At 40.0% G+C, this 17685-nt stretch overlaps 1 protein-coding gene across 7 annotated transcripts in view; it reads left to right on the forward strand.

Annotated features, from left to right (window-relative positions):
- Prdm2 (PR/SET domain 2) overlaps positions 1-17685 on the forward strand; it is a 119505-nt gene that overhangs the window by 49855 nt on the left and 51965 nt on the right. For 6 of the 7 annotated variants that reach the window (XM_077791502.1, XM_077791504.1, XM_077791506.1 and 3 more), the window contains one exon: positions 2911-3037. In XM_077791502.1, coding sequence (XP_077647628.1) covers positions 2911-3037 — 127 coding nt within the window. Of the gene's footprint in view, positions 1-2910; positions 3038-17685 lie in introns of those variants that run through there. The other variant, XM_077791505.1, reaches the window with a different exon arrangement.

Here is a 17685-nt window from a genome sequence, read left to right on the forward strand (position 1 = left end):
AAGAGGGGTTTAATTTCATTTTGTTATATGAATTTCCAGTTTCCTCAGCACCATTTGTTGAAATAGGCTGTCTTTTCTTCAATGTATGTTTATGGCACCTTTGTCTAATATGATGTAACTGTATTTATGTGGGTTTATCTCTGCGTCTTCTGTTTTGTACCATTGGTCTTCATGTCTCTTTTGGTGCTAATACCATGTTTTTGTTACTCTGTAGTATAACTTAAGGTCTGGTATTGTGATGCCTCCTGCTTTGCTTTTCTCACTAAGGATTGCTCTGGCTATTCTGGGCCTCTTATTTTCCTAAATGAATTTCGTGACTGCTTTTTCTAATTCTATAAAAAATGTCATTGGAATTTTAATAGGAATTGCATTGAAAACTATATAGTGCTTCTGGTAATCTGGCCATTTTGACAGTATTAATTCTGCCTATTCAGGAATGTGGGAGATCTTCCCATCTTCCAGGGTTTTCTTCAATTTCTTTAGTGATCTGTAATTTTCATTGTAGAGGTATTTCATCTCTTTTGTTAGATTGTCTCAAATGTTTTATTTTTTGGAGGCTATTGTGAATGGGATAGTTTTTCTAATTTCCCTTTCATTTCAGTTGATTCATCACTGATGTATTAGAATGCAATTTGATTTTTGGTTTTAATTTTATGTCCTGCTACTTTGCTGAATTCGTTTATAAGTTTTCTGGTGGAGTTTTTTGGGTTTTCTAAATATAGAATCATGTCTTTGGCAAATAGGGATAGTCTGAGTTCTTCTTTTCCTTTTATTATCCTATTAATTTCTTTCTTCTGTCTAATTGCTCTGGCTAGACTTTCAAGGACTATGTTGAATAGAAATGGTGAAAGAGGGCATCCTTGTCTAGTTTTTAGAGGGAAGGTTTTCAATTTTTCTCCATTTAGAATGATGTTGGCTTTAGGTTTAAATATATAGCTTTTACAATGTTGAGGTGTATTCCTGCTATCCCTGGCTTTTCTAGTGTTTTGAACATGAATGGCTGCTGTATTTTGTCATGCTTTTTCTGCATCTTTCAAGATAAACATATGATTCTTTAAGTCTATTGATGTGATGAATTATGTTTATCAATTTCTGTATATTGAACTAACCTTGCATTCCTGGGATGAATACCACTTGATTATGGTGCACTATCTTTTTTAATAGTAACTTGTTTTTAAGGACTTTATCTATACTAGAAGTTATATTGGCATGAGGAGTTATTTGTTGACGTCTTAGATGGAATTTCCCTCCCCTTAAAAAAAAAAAAGACAAAGCAAAACAAAATACCTGGATTATTCTCTTACATGACCATAGTGCAATGATCAAAATCAGGAAGCTAGCATTGAGACAATATCTTAATCGGTCCGCCTGACTCAAATGTTGTCAACTGTTCTACTTGTTTTCATTGTAAGAATACTGTTGTATTCAGTTATCATATCAAGTTTGCTTAGCTTGGACAATACCTTAGTCTTTGCTAACTTTTCAGTTTCAAGGAGAAATGGCTATTTTATAGAATATCTTAGGTTTCATCATGATTAAATTCCATTTACGTCTTTTGGGCAGAAATCGTCCCAAAAGCAATGTCATGTTCTTTGTATATCCTTCCAAGAGGCATGTGATATTCATTTGTCACATTAGGAAAACACAATTTTCCCCTTGTAATTAATAGATATTTTGTTAGGAGATATTTTGAACCTATGCAAATTGTGCTACTCCTCAAACTTTCACCATTGATGAGTCTTCCCTGAATCAGTTGTTACAACGAAGATTGCCAAGGGGCAGTTTTCTGATTCTCTCTTTTCACTATGATCCCTTGTGATGGACTTTAAGGAAGAATTTTCCTTTGTATGTATCTACTTGTTCATTCATTTATGTTAGTATTGAGTCGTGAATTCTGATTTATTCAGTGGGTTTCAGATGGAATTTTACCTGCATTGTTATTCTTGCAACTTTTAATCAGGTCAGTCCGTGAGATAGAAACCAAGAAGCTCTTTTCCTCAGTTCTGTTTAGAGGCTCATCTCTCCACTCGGCACCCCCGCGCCCCCAGGGTCTTGTAGGTGTAATCTACTGGTGTGTCTTTGCTCTCCCAGTAACACTGACCCTGAAGAATTCTGAGTTTTAGGAACATTACACCTGGGTGGTATTTGTAGGCATTCCTTCTGTTTAAAAGTCCTAATGCCCTTTCGCTGACCCGAGGAGAGCGGCGCACGGTCCTGCGCTGCCTCCTCTTAGCTTTCTGCGACGTGCGCAGCGGGGCAGGGGTAGACGTGCAGCGCGACACCAGGCTTCGCTTGCTTTTGGAATCAGAATCATGTGCTGCCACCTGCTTGTTAATTGTGCTTTAAATTTCTCATTCACTCGGATTTTGTGCGGAAAGAGGTTCCGTGTTGTGTCTTCTCTTCGCGTGGGGGATTCGGGGACTGGAGCAGTAAGATGTGGAAGCGCCTGGGGATTGAGTGAGAGCCTCCGCGATCCGCGGCGGGTCTATCCTCCATCCAGCCTGTGGCACTGGGCCCTGGGCTTCTCTCACCTGCGGAGCCCCCTGCGCGTGACCGAGAGAGCCTCCTTTTGGCAGGGCGCGTGGCCGTAAACCCCTCCTCGGTAGGAGCCCCGCGCGCGCGGTCACGATCGCCTCCCAGCGTAGGAACCTCTGCGCGCGGCCGTGTATAGACTCCTCCTCCTGGCCGTGCCCCTTCCTCGCGCGCGGCCGTGAGCTCCTCCTCCCGGAAGCGCCCCCTCCTTCGTGGAGCCACCTCCCCCGTCCCACCTCAGCGCGCGCGGCTGGTGGCGCGCCCGCCCGACAGCTGTTTGCCGTCGGCGTGCCGCTCCCGCCCGCCGCGGCGTTGCCCCGCCTTTGCCAACAACCTCTTCTCTGATTGGCCCGGCGCTTGTCTCTTCTCTCCCCACAGCCAATCGCGCCGGGCGAGGAGCTCCTGGTCTGGTACAATGGGGAAGACAACCCCGAGATAGCAGCTGCGATTGAGGAAGAGCGAGCCAGCGCCCGGAGCAAGCGGAGCTCCCCCAAGAGCCGGAAAGGTAGGACCTGCGGGCGGGCCGGCCGGCTGGCTGCCCTCGCCCGGCCCGCAAGCAGCAGCCGTCTCGCTGCCGCCGGCCGGGACGCGGGTTGGATCGCGGGCCGGGCGCGGCGCCCGCGGTGTCTTGGTGACCTTTTTCGGACTCGGCCCGGCCGGCCCGCGATCACCGCCGGCCCCGCTGCTGAATCACGGCGGCTGCCGCTCGGGCTGTTTGCTAACTTGTGCCTGAGCGCTCGCGCGGCGCAAGTGCGCGGCGCGGCCGGGTGCGGGCTCTGCCCAGCGGACGTCAGAGCCGGGCCGCGCCGCGCTCGACGGGCGGCCTCCGCCTTCCGGCCGCGGCTGACAGCCCGCTCCGCGGACAGCGGAGAGACCGGGAGGAGACAGCGAGGGGGGAGGGAAGCGCCGGCCGGGAGGGGAGAGGCCGGGCCCGGGCCCGGAGGGCAGGGACTCCCTGAAGGATGCTGCGGGCGGCGTGCAAGTTGGGGGGGGGCGGCTGCTGCTTTGTCGTTTTGAGTCACTTCTAATAGTTTTATGATTTATGATGTTTTTGAACAAAAGGTGAAGTGTAGACGCATTTACAAAGGAGAGTTAAATTTCTGGGTAGGAAAATAGTTTGGTCGGCTATATCATATTTCCAGCTGGCATGCTGATACGTTGTTGGAATTTTTTTTTTTAATGAAGAATTTTAGTGTGAATTTGGGAGTCTTTTATAGAGCCCAGTTTGAATATGTGCCAAGGCACGGTCTGGTAGTTTTTTGTTTTTGTTTATTTGTTTTTTAAAATTAATACAAGTACATTATTATTATTATCCTATCTTAGGTCTTAAGTAACTTTTTGTAATCATCCCAACAAATGAGTCTGTTCTTTGTCCAGAACATTGCAAAGTATGTTGTGGAAGTCCAGCTGTAAATAAAAGCATAAAGTACTTGCTTTTGGAAGATTTTAAAATTAATATTTAAAAAATGTAGGCAAGAAGACCATTCTGATTTTTTCAATTACTTGTTCTTTGTATTTGGCCGCATAATGGAAACATAACTAATTCCTTAAGGGCCGGCTAGTTGGTGGGCCTTGTGCTGACTACACTGAAGGTCATTAAATACTTTGATTCTGAATCAGATGATCAGAGTTTAGAAAATTCCAGGTCTTATTTTAATTGTTTTAACCATGTATTGGAATTTTTTTGATATTAAGCTTAGTGCTTGATTGTTGGCAAACTCTTCACAAAATTTTACTTGCTCCTTTATTTAGTATGTATTTTATTTATAATTTATGTTATCAGCCTTTCCACAAGAGTTGTGATTTGTATGGGCTGGAGATTGGGAAGTGGGGACTCATTACTGTGCTACTAAACATATTTATGTATTTAAACATTTTTAGCTTAATAGCAACCTCACCCTAAGGCTTTTCTGTTTGGCATAGTTTGTGCATTTTCAGAATGTATTTCACTACTCTTTTGCTTTCTTATTTATCTTTTATTGTTGTGTCTATTTAATTGGATATAGAGGAAAAACCTGAGTGTAAACTGTTTGTTTTATTAGTTGATAGATGAATTTATATATTTCAGATTGTTGTTTTTCATATTGAGCTAAATAGTTGGTATTTTTTCTTATCCCATTATTGTTCACATAACTATTGTGAGAAGCATATAACCCACTGAATCCTAGGTTTTAATTAAAGGACTAGCATGAAGCTCAGGCTTGGAACGTACCATCTGCTTTGGACAGCTTACTCATAAAAGAGGTCTGGTTGCTGTCTGTGACCTAAAAGTTTGGAGAGTTTAAATAATGAGTCAAACCTTTTTTTATTTTTAAATTAAATACTCTGAAAGCTAATTTATAGCTTGCAAAGACCTGAAATGGAGAGCTTTTTATATTAACTCAGTTCTATTTAGGCCTATGTGTGACCTCAGACATTTAAATAATATCTTTTCAGGCAGTGATGTCAGAGAGTGAATCAGTGCAAATTTTACTCAGAGATAATGTTACCTTAGTATTTCTGAAAGCCAGATGTTGAAGACATACAGCTGACAGGAAGATTGACATTGGGTCTAACCTCATTTTGGTTATGAGAAAGGCAGAGAGAAACAAAGGGCTGAATTCTTCTTCCTAGTTCTGGACCTTGGCTACTTTGCATGACAGCTGCTGTGCCTACAGCTGTGCATGGCATGTGGGCCTTTCAGAAGTCATCAGATTTCTGGTGGATGGTAAGGCCTGTTTGGGCAGTTGAAAAGCCCTAATGCCTTTACACACACAAACTGGCTCCTTCTCTCTCCTCTCTCACATTCAACTAATGTTTATTAAGTCCCTGCCATGTGCCAGGCACTCGGTTAGGTTGCATAGCCCACTGATCAAAAAGGCAGCAGTAAGTCTTCCCTTGGTGCCTACAGTCCAGGCTGGTGGGGGGACAGTAGCACATCACTAAGTCACTGATGAGCGCCTAGATGGTTGGTTGACAGGTAGTAGGCCCTCAATAAGTATTCCTTGATTGTCAAACAAAGACTCATACAAACATTGTGTAGAGAAGGAAAGAACACAGTGCTGTGAGAACACAGTTGATATTGTCTCTGACCAAAGAGCATGCAGTTCTGCCATGGGCTACAGATGTACATACACCAGGCATTTTTGACTTGGATTTATTTTGAATTCTCAGCTTCACATTTCTGTTTGACTTTATTCATGTCTGAGTAGCCCTGTAAGGTTAAATGTGAGAAGTTTCTTGTCAGGGAGGGGGTGGTGTTGGGGTTCAGGCTTTTTAAGTGTGAACCATAGAAAGATTATAATCTATAAAGTAGTATAGTAAAGGCCACATTTACAAGTTTCTGTCATCTTCTTGATCTGTCCTGATCCTATTTATGACTATAAGAAATGAGAGATTAAATTTGCCTGTTAGTAACAAGCCAGGGCTCTTGGTGCACACACTTATGAAGTGCAGTGGCGTTTGTTGCCTGCTCTCGCTTGGCTGTGTGAGATCTGTACGTGATAGAAGTCCTTCTGTCTGGAAGAAACAACAGTAGCTTTCCACAGATGGGTTTGATGGAAGGAAATAGAAATGTGGACACTAGATTTCTATTAGGTGTGGTGCAGTTCTCCCCAGGGCTTAAAAATGGATGTCAGAATAGTGATGTTACTTACTTACACTATCTAACCTCACGAGGCTGTCCTCAAGGGCTTGCGAGGTAGTGGAAGGGAATGAACTTTGTGAAGCATGTGGGGTCTTGGTAACTGTAAATGCCATGTCTCAGGGGGGCTGGCATGCTTTTTGCCAAGAAACTACTCAGTTTGCAACTCCTTTAATCTGTGAGTATTTATGAACCATAAGTACCAGGTCTCTTCTCCATGGTCTTCCCCATGCTGGAACTGGAGTCTGGCTCTGCTGACCCCCCCCTCCTAGAGGCCAGTTCTCATCTACCGACCTCACTGTTCCTAGCAAATTAGAAGGAAAGAAGTGTTTTTTAATTGTGCAAGAAGTTTTGTACTTGATAGGCCTAATGGTGAAAAAGACAGTTACATTGCTAGTTTTGTTATAAACTTGTCTTCTTCACTATTGGGCTTTCAGGTGTAGTTCCTTAAGATCACTTAAAAGGGTCATATAACCCTTCATAAAAACCTTAAATAGCCCTGAGCGTATCAACAGTGACTTTTAGTTACTATAAAGCACTAAATTAAGATTAGCTTAAAAAGAAAATATTTCGTTTGTCTGTAAAGTAGAGTAGTTCAAATGAAAAACCTTGATACTGTGAAGTCACTCGGGTATTTTGAAATTGCATGTATTTGAACTCCTTGCTCAAAGGTGCTGAATAATCGAAGTCTCTAAAGGAGACCTGTAGTGAGTCCAGGAATGTAAAAACTCCGTATGCAAAGAGAACTTAGTCCCAGGTAACCTAAAAAGAAATTGCTAGTCTAGAGCATAGGCGGTAAGGATTGGTGACATTCAGAAGAGAAAAAAGGCATTTGGGGAGGGATTGCCCAGGGAGGCCTCCTTTAGAAAGGGTGGTGGGATGGGGATGTGCAGAGGAGGCTGGGTGCTGTGAGCAGTCAGAGAAGTTGAGGTGTCTGCAGGTCCCTCCAGCTCCTTAACAGGTCTTGGTCAGGCTTGTGTCAGGTGCAATTCTGGGTGTGGAATCACAGCAGAAGACCCAAATGAGGGAATCACAGGCCACAGGTGAGCGAGACACTTAGTAATGTCAGCACCAGGGGTAGAGAGTGAGTAAGCTGCAGTGCAGCTGTTGATGGGAAATCGGGAGCCTTTCTGTTGCTATGACATAAAGGACTTAGGAAGTTCTAGAGTCTGAGGGCTCCAGGAACAAGTCCAGCTTGGTGTTCCAATAGCATTTCTGCTCATGTAGAAACCCACATGAGTGTTTTGAATTATAAAACTCAATTATAATTCAAATTTTTCTGCCAAATACCATATAAGTGGCTGGGTTGGTAGGGAAGGTTGGAAAGATGGCTGTATCCAGCACTAGACATCTGCACTGTGGAGCTGTGTCATTGTAACCAAGTGCAGTTTACACTTGGGGTTGTGGTTCATGTGCCTCAACAGGAGTCTTGGGGAGGGGAGTGATAAAAGGAGCTTCGCAGGAAGGTTCTTGAGAGGGAAGGAGAGGAGGGGAAGAAGGAAAGAGCAACACATAAGTTATCCCTCAGAGGGTCATGGATGTCACAGGGAAGGAAATGCTGAACAACAGGTGGAAAACAGATGTGGAGGGAGGCTCTGAAGGTGACATGGAGCCTCCTGGCAGAGGTGTGTATACCCCACAGAGTGCTGAGTGCTCCATGAGTATTCTTACTAGCCCTGTGTTTGTGAGGTGGTTCCTACCAGCTCTAGATGAAGACTGGGCCCTTCTCAAGGTTGTAGATCTTGTTCACGATCACTCTGCCAAGGAATGTCAGAGTCGGAACTGGCAGGGAGGAGTGCCATGCATATTCATATATGCAGTCTGCTTTTTGCTTACTTGTACACAGAGGGCAGAAAAAGGGACAGCACTGTTTAGCACTGTTTCTGCTTCAAGTCAGTGTTAGAGAATACACTTAGTAAAAGTGGAGAACAGTGAGCCTTCGTGGATTGGTCTGCTGATCTTCCCTAGCAGCTGGCAGCTCTGTTTCAGGATCCTTGACCAAAGCTGAGTGACAGTAGCATGGCTGTGGTGTCTGAGGATTATGGCAGATGGGTCCTGTAGCTCCACTCACTAACAAGACGTTCACTCATAGTTCTTGTTTGCAGGTGGAGCGGGTCGTGAGGCAGTTGGAAGTAGCTTTGTATCTGTGCTTACTTTATGCCTTGCAGATGTACCATGTTGGACCGAGGTGTGTTCTCTGGAGTGGGTTCCTGCCAAAGCACTCACTGCTTTCTAGCTGAGTGGTGCAGAGCATTGGATGTCCTACCTCTGGTATCCGCCCATCAGGTTGATCTCTCTGCTGTTGTTGTGTGGGATATTTTTAAAAGCTTAATACAATTTTAATTAATTTTTCCAATAGTAGGAGTTAGACTTTTGTTGTTATTTTTTTAAATTTCTAATTTTATTTCTGCTCATTGAATTTCTCTAGCTAAAAGATTGTTCAGTATTTTTGTTTTGTGTCTTTGATTATATATAGCCTTTTAAAATAAGGAAATTATGTTGATTAAAATTTCCCAAGGCATTTTTGCAAAATTTTCAACTATTTTAATGGATAAATTTGCAAAATCCTATTATATGCCACAATGAAAAACTGTTTAATAGATCATTATTGAGAGTATTAGGAACTGTGCCGCACGGTGTCTGTTCTTAGGTGGTTATACTGGTTTTCCTGTCCACTGTAAATGGAAAGGTGAGACTTGTGTAATGCAGAAAAAGGTTTAATTATGGTTAGGTTTTCTAAAAGGTAAAAGAATAATAATAATAAGACCTGTATAATGAGCTCAAAATAGTTGGTTTCTAAAAAAATACTAGTAATTGACAGTAAAACAACAACAATTTGTTGTTCTTTCCTTGAATATAAACTCCAGGGTTTTTTTCCTAAATTACATACTTTTTATTGTTTTAAAAATTCCTGCAGTGTTTCCTTGTCCTCGGCAGTTTCACATTCCACCTTACAGATGTCTCTTATAGTAGGTGGACTTAATATTACTATAAGCAGTACAGAGGGGAGGGTGTGGTTTTACATTTAAAGTCACCTCTAAAGAGAAGGAATTGGGTGAATACCCCAACAACACCAGTTTGGAGGTTAAACTTGAGTAGGCACCCCGGCAAAGGCTGAGCGGAGAACTGAAAGTTACAGTTTCAGATAGCCTGGCATGGCACTCTGGAGGCATTCCCATTACCTGTTTATATGTCACATGCTGCCAGAAACAGTTCTAAGGTTTGGTTTTATTCATGTTAATAGTTTAGAGGAGCTGTGACACAGAGAAGCAAGAGCCATTTGGGGAAAAAAAAATTAAATGTGTTTTCTCTAAGCAAAAAAGATAATACCAATCTTTTTTGCTTATTTTTCTCTTTATCACTTGTATTGAACTAGTTGCATTGATTGCAAGAGTTCTTGGTTGAATTCCTTTATTGGATGTATTTTTATATGGATGAATCACATGATTTAACTCTTAATCTGCATATCATGCTGTTATGTACTGAGTCACTACTATTGTCATTGACGGTGACAATGATGGCAGTTACTCTGTTTTCTAGCCAACTGGTTTGGTGCTCCATATATGCCATCACTAATCTCCCCAATAACTGCAAAGTAGGGACCATGGTTCTCCTTTGTAGAAGAGGGAATTCGCTCAGAGGTGTTACACACTTGCCCACTAAGTACTCTACCTTGCTTGCCTACATCCAGTTTGACTCATAATAGTTCTGGGTAGGACAGTTATATAGCACAGCCTACGGTAGTAGCAGTGCTCATTGGCTTTACTAATTAGCTAGGGTGAATTTTCACTACTCACTATAGTGAAAATTGCCCACTTTGATCCTAAATCACAAGGCGATGATTAACTGCTCTTTGGTGTAGGAAAGCTAAGTTATGATGAGAACTGATGCCTTTGGTTATTTTTGCTTTGGTGGTTTATGAATTGAATAGACATATCCCTCTGAGCACAAAGGAATAGGCAGTTTTTAAAAACACAAAACTACTTTTAAAAAAAATTATCTTTGTAGCTGTTGTTAGTCTGGTTTGTTTATTATTTATTATTTTTTTTTACTTTTTGTGAATATTTTCTTTCAGGGTTTTATAATATTGTGGCAGTTTTGAAACCACAATAACAGAGCAAGGCTTTGCTTTTGTTCCATCCCCTTTTCGGTGCTGATGGCAGAGGGGTTGGAGTCCAGGACTGTAGGGCTGGCTCTTGTGTAGTTTGACTGAAGAGTTAGTTCAAGGAGCCATGATGTTTTAGCTCTTCCTCTTCAGCACTGTTCTTCTGCAGAGAATGACTGGCTGTTCTGAAGGCTAAAATACAAATGTTGAAGTTTTCTTAAGCTGAATGTTACGGATCATGAGCATGCTTTAATTAACATAAATTCTAAACATTAATATAAAAACTGATTTAAGTCATGCCTGTTTCTGTTTCAGAATGTGACCCAAAGATGGAGACTTGAGGGTTTTGTTTGTTTTGCCAAAATGTCTATTTGTGGGGGATAGTTTTTTATATTTGTCTTGTCCTTTAGGAGAGGGTCTTGTTTGCTGATGAAGCTGTTGCCTTTCCTAACTGTTCAGCTCATTCCACTGGAAGAGTGTGAAAGGAAACCAGGAAGGGAGGAAGAAGTGCCCTGATCTTTCCTGTCCACTCTCAAGATTTTCCTAAGGAGAGGCTGGGGTTTATTTCTTCTGTGTTTATCCCACATAGATTCTTTAGAATGTATGTGCATGCATAAAATTAAAAAAAAATTTCAATTGGGAATAAAATGTAATCAACTTTTTCTGCCTAAAACTTACTGAGAGTACTTGATTTGCTTGTTTCTTAAAAATTCAGCAAGTAGTTAACACCCATCCCATGCCCCAAGCCATGGGTAGGCAAAGCAAAATTCTGTTTTTATTTTTAAAGTATTTTAAGCATTGCCTTTCTGTTCTACCCTTTTCTCCAAAACTTAGGAGGAAGTAATTTTGCTTAAATGTTTTTAAATATGTTGCTTAAGATGTTAAAACTTGGTGCATATATTAAGAAGAAAATTCTGAGGAATTGTGAGGTAGGAGACTAGAAAATTCTCAGAGTTCTGAAGCATTAATTGTAGCTGTATTCTTATGTCTGTGGTCATGATCTTGAAATTTCAAAATATTTTTTTGATGAAAGTTTTTTAATCATTAGCTGGTAGGTATAGTTATTTTAAATGTTACATATTGAAAGCTTACAGCATGTTTTTTTATATACAAAGAATATTTTAATAGTTTTAGAGGCACAAGATTTATCGTAATGAAGAAATAACAATATTTTATTTGTTTGTTGTATAAAATACCATAGTTTCTAAAACGAGATTACGACATCTAAAATCTTTGCTAATCTGATCTTTCAATTTTATATGTTCTTATTTACTGTCTGAATGATCAAAAGCCAGTTTCGTCCCTAATGAATTAGCTGTGTCTTACCAGTTCTACATAGTTGTAAAGGATTGTTTTGCTTGGGTTAAAAAGAAAAGCAATAAATATTGCTTAGGCTAAAATCTCCTCTTTTCCTCTATTTAAGCTATAGTGATTAACAGTCTTTTTCTGCCTCTTGGTGTGTAGTCTTTTGTAGCTTTCCTGAGATATCACATGCCACAAAAATGAAGGCAAACTGGTTTGTTCACCTGTGTTTAGATTCTCAAAAGGGAATTATATGTACTGTTTGAAGCTGCACTTATAGTTTAAAATAAACAACCACATGACTTGGGGAAATGTCCTGATTTGGCTTCTCAGGTTCAATTTTCATTTTCTTGTCAATTTGAGGCATAGAATATACCTATATGATTCCATTGGCTGTATTTTTGTTCTTAACCTATGGGATTATCAGACCCTGTTTCTCTGTAGAATAAAGTGACTACCGGCTTTAAGTGGAAGTCCTAGAGAAGAAGGTGAGCTTCACTGTCTCTCCCCGCCTTGTTCCTTTGCCTGAGGATGTTGGGTTGGTTTGAGGCTTTTGCTGTGCTGCAGTGGTGAAAGTCCCTGTTGTGATCTTTCCAATATAGAACAGTCTTCTTGTCTGTTTCTATGTAAGGAATTGTAAATTTGGTAGGATTAACACTGGAGCTCAAATTAAGAGTTTCCCTCTCACTGGCATCCAATGAATAAATAAAAAATAATAAAAAGGAGTATCCAACTATTAATAGTGGTAGTCTTGATTGGAATTTTTTGACTGAGGGTCTAAGATTTCAAATCCACTTGTCTGTGGGTATTTTATCAGTTGTTTAATTGTATAACACAGGAAGTATCTTTTGTGTGTTCGGTGGAGCATAGTAGTGTTTGATACAAATTTTAGTATTAACTTTAATATCTATTTATAATTATCAGTTCATCAAAATTAGTAAACTCAGGAATTCAAGATAGAAAATATTACTACTATCTGTATACCAAAATAAATTTATGGTTATAGTAGGTATAGAAAACGTTAAGCAAATTCTAATCCTCTTAAATTTTAGAGAGATGGGAGTCCTTTAAATCTTATGTGTAGTTGTCAAAAAACACATGGAATTGCCCTTCTTTCATATTACTTGCTAAATCATGTTAAAAAGGAAAATAAAACTTACCTTTTTTTTTTTTTTTTGCTGAGTGGCAGTGTGCTACATGGGCTTCACTGTTGCTTCCACATTGAGTACAAATGGATCAGTATTTCACAGGTGTATAACTTGTTTAAAATGAGCTTGAAATGGTGTGTGTGTTGAGGGGGGGTGTGGAAGAAAGAAGGCTGAGCTGGACCCAGAATGCGAGAAGATGTGTGTGTCCCAGAGCAAGGCGTTTGTTCTGGTGTGCTGGAGCAGAGCCTTGGAATTAGGAGGAGGCCAGATTTCAGTCCCACTTTACAGTTAGTAATGGTGTGACTTTGAATAGATGATTCTACATGTTCTGGTCTTTGGTTTACCTGTCTATAAAATGGGGGTGAGACCTACCCTGTAGGTTGCTGTGAGCACTGTTAGCCTTTTAGGTACATTCATGGTATACTGACCTTTGTTTTATCATACTGTCATTGATAGGCTCTGGCAGAATTCATCCTATACATCTTATAGTAACTCTGCCCATCTTTTGGCTTATCAGTATGCTTCTAAACAAATGAAGAGTTTCAGCATTTTCTAACATGTTCTTTTAAAAAATCCATGATTTGCTTTGATAATGTGGAATGAAGTAGATTTCAAATTAAGAGTCAAGGGCTTATACACGTCATGACCCTGAGGAACTTCTCAGAGACCTGCTTCTTTCTTTAAAGCTGCCTTTCTTTAATTTTTGCCCAAACCGGTACACCTCTGCTTATACAGGTTGGTGGAACAGAGGACTCTTGGAATTTGATATGTTGCATATACCTGGTCAGAAGCAAGCCCTTCTCATTATTTGTTTGTTATAAGGAGCTTAAAATTGTCTTATTTTTTTCTTACCTTTATATGGTTCATATCACTTATGAGTCTAGTGTTATAACCAGTTTTTACTCATCCAGAAATTTTATTTGAATTTCGAATACATTTTCTTAGACATTATCAACCTTGAAAGTAATAACCACGTGGGAGCAGTTGCAGGGTTATATATGACAGAATTCTTCGCAGTCTTTCTGGATGTGAAATCATGAAGAAACCAATGTATAAAAGAACCAGTTTTCTTAAGGAGAAATTACTAATTAAGTTGACGATACCAGTTTTAGGGAAGCAAATGTGGTTATTACTTGTGTGGCATCTTGAGTGTTCTAAGAAATTGGGGTTCTTTTTCAGGGATCAGTCATAAAGGTGTACTTCTGTTGAAACACAACACTTGCAAACTCACAACCTGGTTCTATGATAAGAAGAGGCTCTTGAGTCCCCAACATTGTTTACCAAATTGTTTACTTATGTCCATTGGTGACTGTCTGGAGAGAGGGGCCTCCGGTATACCTGATTCTCAAAGGGTCCAAACTTTCCTTTCTAAAGATTAAAACCTACTAATGGCAACCCCAGTATGTTTAATTTTAAAAATTAAGCAGAAACAGTTGTTTAGAACAACAAAATCAATGGGTAATGGACTTTAAGAATGAAATATACTCAAAACTTACACCATTAAAGCATCAGTAATCTATTGAGGGGGACATTAGTGAGTGATGGAATTCTTTGCTGTCTTCCTACTGTCCTCATTGGACATGTACATGTCCCTAATGGTATCTGGCCTTGATTCTATGTAAAACAACAACAAGGCGCTAAGCAACTCATTGAGACCTTGTCTCTAAATAAAATACAAAAAAGGGCTGTGGATGTGGCTCAGTGGTTGAGCGCCCCCACCCCCAAAGAAAAGAAAGAATAGGGAGCTTGGGTTAAAGTGGAATCATAAGCTGACATAAGTGGGGCCACAACCAAGGATGAGATATTGATATATTGGTGAGTAGTTTAGAAGAATTTTATTTTTAGGTAGAGATCTGTAAGAAAAAAATTGAAATTTAATTTAAATGTAATTTATAATTGAAAAAAATTATGAGGATGTGTTTTAGCTCATTTTCCGCTTCTTAGATCTGAAAGACAGCTTGAGCAGTGTTGAGTCTATCAGAGTTCAGAATTCTGTTTTAGCCAGCATGCACATGAAGAATCTAGCAGTCTGAGATCTTTCCTTCTGGAGCAATGTGTGTTGTCCTTAGTTCTGATAGGGGCACAGCCACAGGGCATGGTGGGGCTGGATGGCAGTTGAGAGCTGCCATGGAGGGATCAGACCCGTCCACAGCACTGCTGCAGAGTCACAGTGGAAGGAAAGTGCCTCACTTCATGGTAGGTCCAAGTGATGAGGTGGTTTGTGTGCATAAATGTTCCTGTTTTCATAAACCTCTGCCAAAATGCAGCATCTTCAAATGCTTACTCTTGCATTTTAGGAGAAGCAGAATGAAAGCTTGTCAACAATACTCTGTGCTTGTCACAGTTGATGACCAAGACCTGAGGCCCAGGTTAATACTCAATCTGCTTGTTTAGATATTTATTTAACTAGTGGTGGGCATAGTACTAGCCAAGGGCATTGAAACAACAAGAAGACACGCAGCGTATCTGTTTGAAAGGATGAGGCCAATTAATGTTTGAAGTACTGTGCTGCAGAGGCAGAAGAACAGGAGGTAGTCTGAGTGCCTAAGCAGTTGTGACTAGTTATCTGCTAAGAGCATTTTTAATTCCTTTTAAGACTTCATAACTGTGTTGTGGATTTGATTTGATGTTTTTGGAGATAGTGGTTTTTTGTTTTTTTTTTAAACAGTTTTACTGGGTATGCATAGGTAGGAGATAGAGAACAGAGAAGCACTTGAGCAAGTTCTTGTTGCTGAGCAGGCCCAGTGGAAAGTTTGAGGCCTGGTCCAAATTGTACTTTGATAAAATTGTACATGTTAATCTCAACCAGCAGGAATGTTTTCAATTATCTTTATTAATTTTGCTTTCATGGGCATTTCTTTCTCTCTTTTTTAAAAAATAATTTATCCATTAATTTTTTTGCATGGTGTAACCAAATGTTCATCTTAGAAATACGGGTAAGGAAAAATATACCCTTTCCAATCATTACATCACTGGGAACCACCTGCCAGCTTCTTAATATATCTCTTCTTGGTTCAGTTGGAGTTTACATCTGTGAATGATACACTGCAGCCTGGTGTTAGTAATGACTGTTGTTCCTTTGGACATTTTTATAAACAAATGTAAAGCATGAATTTTATTATTTTATCTCAAATTTTTATGTCTATAAACTTATTTTTGAAAATATTTTTGAACTAAATTTTGTAGTTGTTTCACCAGAATACTATTTTAAAATTTATGTGTGCTTTGAGAAGAGAAAAGAAGGACTTTCCATTGAGAACCAATTCTAGAGGGTGTCTTCTCTGTTTTGGGATTGCCAGGCACTTGTAATGCACACCTCTGCAGCAACTCCCACTCTTATTGATTTGGCAAAGGGGGACTTGAGACTTGAATCCAGTCCTTAATTTTCCTTTCCTCTTCACTTTTCATATGTTAAGATCTGCCCCCCCCCTGCAAAATAAAGGCTACTTAAAAAACCATGAAAAGAAACCTAGAAACTAATCTATAAAATAAAACAGGTTAGCAGCTTGCTTAAGTTTCCAAGATAGTTAATTAAATAGACTCTAAATAATTTTGTTCGTGCCCTGAGACTTGAAGTTCCAGAAAGTGTAAGGAAACAGTGGTTTTTAAAATTTAAATTTGCCAATATTTATTTGAGGAGTTTTTCCTAGGATTTGGGTAGGATTTGGAAGGATCCAGTGAAAGCCACTATAAAAACCTTTTTAAGAAAAATCTGAAGTATGATATGCTTTCTCCCATCAGCCTGGCTTTGGAGGAGAGAGGGGGCCTGTAGCCCTCACAGGGATGGCTCAGCGACACCCCCCTAGCAGGAGCAAGCATTTCAGGAATTTATACTGCAATCTGCAGAATTGCAGAATCCAGAACTTTTCCATTGTTTCTGTTGGAAGCAAAGCCTAGAATTCCATTTTAATACCATGTGCAACTTATAACCAGAGAGGTTTTGTTTTTATAATTTGCCTCCAAGATTACAGACATCTCTTGGTGAATTTAACTGTAAAGTTTATGCCAAAACAGCTTATTAGAATTTTTTGACTATCAGGGAATTTCAACATTATTTCCAATGAAAAGAAAAACTATAGAAAATGTATAACACACTACTTTCATAAAAAAGCAAGGTTTTGTTTTTATAATTTGCCTCCAAGATTACAGACATCTCTTGGTGAATTTAACTGTAAAGTTTATGCCAAAACAGCTTATTAGAATTTTTTGACTATCAGGGAATTTCAACATTATTTCCAATGAAAAGAAAAACTATAGAAAATGTATAACACACTACTTTCATAAAAAAGCAACTGTCACAGTATCAAGTGCAAAGGACCCAGAGGGCCTGGCCCCAGGTGGCTCATTTTCCCACTGATGTCACCTTGGTTGCTTGTAGTGACCACTTCTGACCTTGTTGCTACATGTGATGCTGTTGGCCTTTATGGAAGCCCTGGTTGCCATTATTCCTGATCTCCAGGGTTCCTGATTCTCCTTGCATTGACTTTGGGTGACTTCCAGGGCACCCACAATAAAGCATTTATTTTGGATATTGAAAGGGATAGTTAACTCTTTAAACTTAGTCATATGTGTTTTCCTCCTTTTCTCCTTCTCTTTCCTCACACAAACTGCAGAATGTCAAACCATACCCAATATAACACAGAGCTGTGGTCGTCTTAACTCCTGCCTTTCCTTTAGGGTCTCACACATAACGTCATTTGGCTGTTCTTTATTGTGACAAATTTTGCCCTTATCCATTCATTCCCCTTCCTGACAACAGTGTATAGACGGTGTAGCTTTTTCCTTGTTTTAATCTTATAAACGAGTCTTTTAACTTTATGCCTTTCATGTTGCTTTTGGAACTTAAGCTTGTCTCTAGAGTAGATGGCAGTGCATGACTGACTGATGGCAGCCCACCACTGGTCTGCACTTTAGGTTCTCAGAAATGTGAAAAGATGTGTGGTGAGCTTATCTACATTAAAGAATTTCTCACACTT

The sequence above is a fragment of the Urocitellus parryii genome, chromosome 11 (genome assembly GCF_045843805.1).
Source record: "Urocitellus parryii isolate mUroPar1 chromosome 11, mUroPar1.hap1, whole genome shotgun sequence".
Classification (NCBI taxonomy): Eukaryota; Metazoa; Chordata; class Mammalia; order Rodentia; family Sciuridae; genus Urocitellus; species Urocitellus parryii.